Source organism: Mastigoproctus giganteus, chromosome 11, assembly GCF_048544385.1.
Source record: "Mastigoproctus giganteus isolate SK-2022 chromosome 11, ASM4854438v1, whole genome shotgun sequence".
NCBI lineage: Eukaryota > Metazoa > Arthropoda > Arachnida > Uropygi > Thelyphonidae > Mastigoproctus > Mastigoproctus giganteus.
Window position 1 is genome coordinate 11,260,260 of NC_143585.1, and position 8,558 is coordinate 11,268,817.

General features: G+C 36.3%; 1 protein-coding gene across 1 annotated transcript; it reads left to right on the forward strand.

Moving 5' to 3' along the window:
• Positions 1-406: 406 nt before the first annotated feature.
• Positions 407-3,972, forward strand: LOC150077708 (alpha-tocopherol transfer protein-like). Its single transcript, XM_090385215.1, has 5 exons — positions 407-572; positions 940-1,179; positions 1,576-1,772; positions 2,612-2,722; positions 3,754-3,972. The coding sequence occupies exons 1-5, from the start codon at positions 407-409 to the stop codon at positions 3,964-3,966; spliced, it is 927 nt and encodes a 308-aa protein (XP_090241341.1). The 3' UTR covers positions 3,967-3,972.
• The last annotated feature ends 4,586 nt before the right edge of the window (positions 3,973-8,558 follow it).

Here is an 8,558-nt window from a genome sequence, read left to right on the forward strand (position 1 = left end):
AGAATTTAGATTCCACAGTACTTGTCATAGACTCCAACAGCAGTTGTTAAGATTCAACCCTAAAAGTTGGACAAGCGCCGAACTTCAATCGAAATCGATACGTGGTCATCCCACTTCTGGTAAAGGGCGTGTTATCGGGTTTCCACTAAAACGTCCATCAAATTTCTCTACAAGCGTGACGACTCATGCCATCTCGAATGCCGAAACTGCTTGATTCGTCAAATGTAATTCAACTTTCAAATGGCTTTTTAAGCAATTGCTTGCCCCTACTTTTATTAAGTATTCCGCCCACAAAAGGCACATTAAAACATACTGATCTAATTATAAAAAAATTGAATTTTCTGTTTGACTTCACTTGGCAATAGAAACCTTATTTTGTGCATTCTTTTGGTAGGCTTGCCAAACCATGCCCCGGAGGGATTCTGTGTCTTCCTTAAAGCAACGGGAAGCCTACAGAGCCCACGATGACCACAAACTTACCCCCGCTGATAGAAAAAAGGCAGCGGAAGAACTTCGTGAAGATCCTGTGGTGATGAAAAAATGCATCAGCCAACTGAAAAGGAAGCTGGAGAGTCAGTTATTTTTTTAATTAATTCTGTAGTTTTGTATTTTTTTTAGTATGGTGATGTGCTTAGGAGATTTAAGAGAATAATCATTTTCAGTGAAAGAAAGACAATTTAAGAGAATGATCGTATTGTATACATACTTATTCAGCTATCATAGCAGAGCACTATTTTTAGAATTTTAGGAAACTTTCTTCGACTTTATTAACTTGTAGTCATTTTGTTATTATTATTATAAGTTATGCAACTTCTGTATTAAAAAAAATGCTAGTTCCAATAGCGCTAACATAAAAAATAAAAATAAATAAAAGGGGATAATCTTATTTTTTTTAGAAAAGCTTAAAATGCTAAGAGTATGTCTCGTTGTCTTCCACAGAAGAAGACTTTGTCTCGAGAAAGGATACCCCATTCCTCTTGGCGTTCCTACGTGTTAGGAAGTACGATGTGGATCGAGCCCTAGATTCTATCAGGGTCTACTACAAGTGTCGAAAGGACAACGATGAGTACTACAAGCCTACAGATCTTTCTGAACTCCATTCCGTGTTTTGGAGAAATGTCGCCACCATCATGCCATACCGAGGACTCCAGGGAGAAACAATCGCCATTGCGAGAATAGGCAAGTATTCGTTTTATTTCAATTCTGTTAGAAACCTTTTCGAAAATCGTTGTACATCTACTTAATCGAATCAAATATATGTCTGTTTGGCTGAATAATAATAATAGTGATTTCTATTTAATCTTGGATGCTTTTCGAACTTTAATAAAATCTGATAATTTAGATTGAAATTTATAAATTTACTTCTCATTCACATATGTTGATCCATTTACGGACCTTCATACAATCTAAAATACATGCAAGTTAATGTAATCTTCAACAGTCTTGGTTTGTCTCACTATGAAAAATGGTCTGCTCCTGCGTATTTGTGGGAACTTCACAATAAACTAACCTATGTCAGTACAATAGCATTATTTCAGTGTTATTCAGCGTGTGTGATATTTTTATATCTTTTAGGTGTTACTGACCCAACGGAACAACCTTTCAGTACGCTTGTTCGTTCAGCCATGCTCTCCATGGAGTGGTTACTTCAGTATGAACCCTGCCACATAAATGGACTTTCCATGATCCTGGACTGCCAAGGATTATCCTTGCTCCATGTGAAAGAATATTTTCAACTAAGCAAGATGATGGCAGTTATTAATATGACTCAGGTGTGTAATACAATGTATAATACGCATGTTTCTGATTGCAGTTATGAAATTTAAATCATTGTTAAATTCGCAGTTCAAGTTACCAACTGAGAATTTGGTTCCTCGGCTGTCTTTGGAATCCGAAGAAACGGTAAACGCATACTTTTTTCTCAATGAAAATTTTTCACTTATAATAGTACCAAAGAGACAGTCATGATCACTGCAGATCTCATGAAATCCAACTTCACTGGTATCGAACACAGATGTTTCTTTAGCACAAATGTTCACATCTCAAAAGAAAGCTGCCGTGTTCTTTATCACAGTCTTGTCCTTAAAACATTCTGACCAATAAACGCTAAAATTTAACAAATTCTTTCACAAATATTTAATAGACACGTATTTTATATTTTTACTCCAATGTAGGAGTTATGTAATAAAGATTTGAATATGAACAGCATCAGAAGAGGAGATTCAGGGAGAGGTGGCATGCGGGTTTAATAGTGACAGAATACAATGCAGATCCGAAGGTCGTTTGTAATAAAAGGAATTCTTGTGGGACTATTTTTACTAAAATAGTTTTGCAACGATTCTGCTATTGCAAAGATATTTGATAAATGAAATTGAGAATGGTGCGACAATTTGTAATATTTGTCAGTTCTTTTATTGAATGATGGAGTCATCATGGGCTGGATGTAATACTTAGTGGACAAAGACCCTGAAGCTAATAACGTCAAATCAAATTAGCATTGCGCAGATATATAAATAACAGAGAGTAAATTTAACATTGCACAATTAAAAATAATAATAGTATATGTAGAGTAATCATGAATGCTATTATTATTACTATTTTCTTCTTGTAGAATGGTCTTCCAGCTCGATATAAGAGCATCAACATTGTGAACCAGTCGTCTCTGTTCAACATCATCTACGCCTGCTTCAAGCCGATGATCAGTGAAAAGATTCGGAAAAGAGTAAGTTGGTCTTAAATTAGGAAAAATATTTCTGTAGTTATATAGGTCACTCAGGTAGAATTACTTTTAGGAAATTCCCTTCCAATTTAAGACAGAATATACAGTTTTAAAGTTTGATAGTTAAATGGCACTCACTTAAAACGGGGTTGGTAAGCGGCAAGCTGGTCAGCTCTACGGAGAAATAGTCTTGAAGACAAATAGATAAACTAATCGATGTCCGGAGGATTACATTATTTCTTCATAAAATAATATAATAATTAACGTTCAATTATATGAGTGAAATAATACGTAATAAAAGGTAATAAGACAAAAATAAAACACAATTTAATATACAGAAAATTCCAGATTCGATGTTATAAATGAAAGGGGGGGAGATAAAACATAAATTAAATGGCTCCCTCATTCGTTGCCTTTTAATGTTAAACCGGAGAACGGAACTCGTCCACTCTCTTTCATCCCGATATTTGCAATTTAAAACCATAAAACCTCCCATCTTGTGCCATATCTACCAACGTGTGTGCATCAGAATACGCACGTGGGTAAAATATTGAGTGATCGAAAGATTCTATTCTGTAAACTTTACACAAATTGTTAGTCTTCATTTAAAACGTGATGATAGCGTAATAATTATGTATAATATCGGGAAAAATTAGGATGATTAAGGTGAGCAAAGCACCTGCGCAGTCTGTGGTAAACTTGGTTTTGACCTCGATCATCAGGAAGCATTGCGAGACATCACAGAACTATCCTGGTTTAAATACATCTCTGTCGTCATCTTTAGTACCATGAATTATAGAAAATATAGAGTGATGGGAGATTCTGTTTCCATTTTTGGAGGTGCTGTTTCAATAGCTTCAGAAAAAGACTTGATGAAAAACTACGTGCTTGCATTACACTCTAAACAAAAATGACAGAATTATTAATCTTTTTAACACCAACTGTAATACAAATTCATTACACGGTTTTGAATGCCCAAACATTGACACGTCTTTTACTTTTAGGTATTGACTCAGTTATTTTCCTCTTTACAGTTTGTTCTTCATGGAAACGACATGCAGTCCTTACATCGGAACATCCCACCGTGCTATCTACCGTCAGAATATGGAGGCACCTTAGGACCCATGAACGGAATGTCTCTGTACAAAAAGCTATTGGAGTGGAATCCTGTGTACTCTTCATTCTACAGATACGGCTATAAAACAGGCGAAGAGAGTGACAAACACAGACCGGATAAGGACCATTGAACTTTATGAAGCTGCTCTTTCGTGTACAAATCCGTGAACAATACTCCTTTTAAATAGCTAAGGTACTGCATAGCTGTTTATTTTTTCTTAGAATCATTGAAAAAAAAAAAAAAGACTACACTAAACTGTAGATATTTATGGTGAAGTCTTTTAGAGCGGAGTAAATTGCTGTTACGAAATATTAACAGTTAGATCCAAGTAAAATAAGATCTTCTGGAAATCATTATCGAGAATGAGGTCGATCAGTGCAATGAAGCAGTGCAAGATGTACAAGTTGTGCAAGTCAAAGCAATGGCCTGCGTAGAGGGCAAAATATAAGTGGTTCGTTTATTCAGTCCACGAAACAGAATAAGGCAGGGTTAATTGGCAGATTAGTCAATTGGTTCGTTGGCAGCTTACCCTGAGGAGGGCATGACGAGCTGTATATACATTAAACATTGAAGACTTTATTATCATCTGCCATTAACATGGCTTTTATGTTTATTTTACGAATGTAAGCGTTTCGTTTCAAGTCTGAATGTATTTATTGAAGTTTAAAAGTGTTTGAATAAAAGTTTCTAAGCCTCTTGTTATCTGTATTATTAGATACATCTCACTAACCGAGAATGCACCCTCTCACTTAAATCCGGTGTAAAATTTTGTTTTGTTGTAAAATGAGCCAAGTTAAAATAATAATAATAAAAAAACTATGTTAAAAGAAATGTACGAAAGTGGCTAATTTAAAATGAGTTTATTTTAATCGTAATTTACATTAAAAACCTTCAATGCAGTCTCCTTCACGCTTTATAACTGTTTTCCAACGTTTGGTTGATTTTTGAATGACCTTTAACGGTTTGCTGAAGTTAAACTGTCTGGGTGTGTTGGATCACGGCTACAAGTCAACGCTTCTAAAAACAGAAATCATTGTCCTCGCAACGCTTCCTTGAGCTCGTAATCGCAAGAACTCATATCACGCTATAAAGAAGGGGGTAATGTTTTCCCCTTCTGTAATCGGTGAAAACAAGTTGTATAGATTATGTGATGTAAGGCCTTACGAGCACACCAATTTCCAACATCTGGCTGCTTTTGACGAATTTTCGGGATTAATTTCTAATGAACAAATATGGTATAGCAGTCTCCAGTTATTTATCTTCTCCGTGGTACATGGTGAGCAGCAATAATGCCCTTATAATCGGTAGCCTAATTCTTCTCCTTTGATGTTACCGGAGACATTTAGGGGTGCGTGGCAATGTTGGACACTTCAATAAATTGATGGTGACTTTAGTTCTGGTTCAAAGAGGAATGTCTATGTCTCATCAATGACAATAATGCACTTTAAAATCTCTTCACCTTCTTGTCGGTAACGTGCTGAGAATTGCATTGCAATTTCTTTACGTTTAGCTCGTTGTTCATCTGACAGCAATTGAGGGACCCATCGGGAGGTGAACTTTCGCTTTTCAAACACCTCAGTTAAAATTCGTTGACCATATGATTTAGTTGTTATAGATTCATTGGTGATCTCTCCACAGGTGTGAAGATGCCGATGTGTTGACCGTAGATGCACTGGTTCTGTTTGAGTGTTGTTCTTGATTAACGCTGCTCTGACCTTGACAAAACCTTTCAGACCAGCGTTATATCGTGGTACGATGCTGTTGACTCGCTGCACACTCCCTGCAATTAAACAAAAGTTTAAAATTTTGATTGGAGGTGTGAAACTGTATTCTGACCAGAAGCATATCACCATCCAAATTCATTCACTGCAGGAATTCTCTTTCAAACGCACTGATGTTGAGGTAAAACTGTATATTATTATCCCGATAAATGTCAGCCACGCAGACATATAGAATGAAAGCTCGTGATCACCGTTCATTACTTAAGATAAACTTCGTGTTTATAATCCAGAGCGACCACATGAGTCTGAGGGGGATTACGATTAGTCATTTTATCAATGAATATTATCGTTAACCGAATTTAGTAGTCTTAAGATTCACTTCTCGTGATTCCCGGAGGTGGAAGACAGAGAGTGATGAGTAGGCAGCCATTGTATATTTACTTGGAATATAAACAGCAGTTTGAGATGGTGTACTGTGTTGCCATCTATTATAATTGATACAAATTATTAAAAATTACCGAGAAATACAAGTCACGTTGGTCGCTAACGGATGGACAGAATGTTATGATAATGAACGACAGGTGGCAGCGATCACAGTTTCCTTATGCGGAGTAAAGGGAAGGCTGTTTGCTTAAAGGTGACTACTGTGGCCTCAGACAGTTTTTAAATTCGATACAGTGGGACCAACTGATGATGTTACCAACAGCAAATTCTAAATGGGAAGCTTTCAAGGAGGTAATCTTGGAAGCTGCTACGCTTTTCATACCAACTAAGAAATTTCTGAGGATACAACTTGATACAACCAACACCTTCAATGCCGAGAGAAAAAGAATAGCCACAAAGCTCCATGAGCAATGGCAAACAAAGTGGGAGCAGAAAACGAGAGGTCTGGTTACCAAAAGGTTTCTTCCACGGGTGGCAATTGTTAGCCCAACCACCTACGTGGTATGCCCTTTGACTTTTTGCAACATTTATATTGACAGGTCACAGCTCCCTAAAGGCGAAACTAACGTCCTTAGGCCTGACTGATGACCCAAACTCCACCTGTGGCAAGAGTGAAGAATGGGCACACATTCTGTATGAATGTATAATATATGACATCCCCAGAACAGAGCTAATAGCACAGATTGGCCCACCCCCCATCCCAGGGGAGAAGAACGTCTGTTCCTCATAGAAGAGGAAAATTATAAAGCTTTTACGACCTTCACACAGAAAATATTTGAAAAGCGCAGAACTATCCAAAAAATAGCAATTCAGCCCCCAGCAATTAAACAATAATCAATAGTTAAATTGCCACCACGCCAAGACGATGACTTAAAAACTGTCAGGACAGCAGTATTCTGAGAAAACTCCCCAGGACTGCCCTGCCACATGTAGGAACTTGGGGCTCCGCACGAAATAAGTAACCATGTAGGGGAGGGAAATGTACAGGCAGCCAGGGAAGCAGATTAGCTGAAAAATATCAGTAAGCTAGTAGGAAAGGGATGCAATGTAGAATGAAAGAAGAATGAATAGGCTGGGCACTGAGTGAACTAGGAATTATGGTAAAAGGGAATATATGGCAGTTTTGGTGGAAGAAAGACTGACCTAGCATGAGGGAAAGAGAGAATGAATGGGAACGAGAGAAAGAGGGGGTGAAGGGGAATGAGTGGAAGAGCAAATGTGGTTAGCCAAGGGAATACAGAGTTGGAAATAACTTACATTACTTTATACGTATACACTAACAAACATTTACTAACAACACAAACACTGCATTCTCCCCTGGCCTGCACCACGACTGAGGAATTGCAGTGGGTTGGGGTGCCCGGGGAGTGCGGTGCAAGGGGCGAGAGTTGAATAAATGAATGTGTGTCTGAAAAAAAAAGAATGCAAACCATAAATTCTACAGTTAAGTACACACTAACCCTCGTTTTAATTAGTATTGAAATTTACATTACACATCGCTGCATCACACCCTGGTGTGTGAGAAGGAAATGAATGAGTGTGAGTGAAAAAAAAAAAAAAAAAAAATATACATATATATATATATATAAAGCATCCATAAAATTACTGAGTTTAGGTTGTAAAGATGTAAAATTATAGTTAAAGTGTAATATATAGAACACCCAATTAATGCCATCAAACGATCGAACATTACATCGGACGTTATGTATATACTAAATAGATACGTTATAGTGTAAAGTTAATATCTTTAAAGTTTGAAAATCCATATAGCCATAGTCCTGCCATATCTCCAGTATACATGAAAACCAAAATATAAATCATATTAAGTAAATTAATAAAATAATAAAATAATAAGCCCAACACAGGAAAATTATTTTGCAAGGAACTTTGTCGAGGGCTAAACCCTTACAAAATAACCAACCCATGCTAGACTGAGCCATCGGTTTCTGTTATCATCTGCCTGTATACTAAAGCCAAAATAATATAATAGTGGAAATGTGGAATAATTTAGTATAACATTAACGTAAGATTTGAGACAAATGTAAGTCTAGAATGCCAAAACAACAAGTGTCGTACCGTAATACATAACAACAATTTATAAATGATACATAACAACAATTTATAAATGATACCAGCCTGTATCATTTATAAATTGTTGTTATGTATTACGGTACGACACTTGTTGTTTTGGCATTCTAGACTTACATTTGTCTCAAATCTTACGTTAATGTTATACTAAATTATTCCACATTTCCACTATTATATTATTTTGGCTTTAGTATACAGGCAGATGATAACAGAAACCGATGGCTCAGTCTAGCATGGGTTGGTTATTTTGTAAGGGTTTAGCCCTCGACAAAGTTCCTTGCAAAATAATTTTCCTGTGTTGGGCTTATTATTTTATTATTTTATTAATTTACTTAATATGATTTATATTTTGGTTTTCATGTATACTGGAGATATGGCAGGACTATGGCTATATGGATTTTCAAACTTTAAAGATATTAACTTTACACTATAACGTATCTATTTAGTATATATATATATATATATATAT

What these genes read in the sequence shown, in the direction of transcription:
- LOC150077708 (XM_090385215.1), top strand. Translation starts at nt 407, where the DNA reads ATGCCCCGGAGGGATTCTGTGTCTTCCTTAAAGCAACGGGAAGCCTAC. An exon ending in ACTGAAAAGGAAGCTGGAGA is followed by an intron (nt 573 to 939) that starts GTCAGTTATTTT and finishes TGTCTTCCACAG; the next exon opens with AAGAAGACTTTGTCTCGAGA. An exon ending in GTGAAAAGATTCGGAAAAGA is followed by an intron (nt 2,723 to 3,753) that starts GTAAGTTGGTCT and finishes TCCTCTTTACAG; the next exon opens with TTTGTTCTTCATGGAAACGA.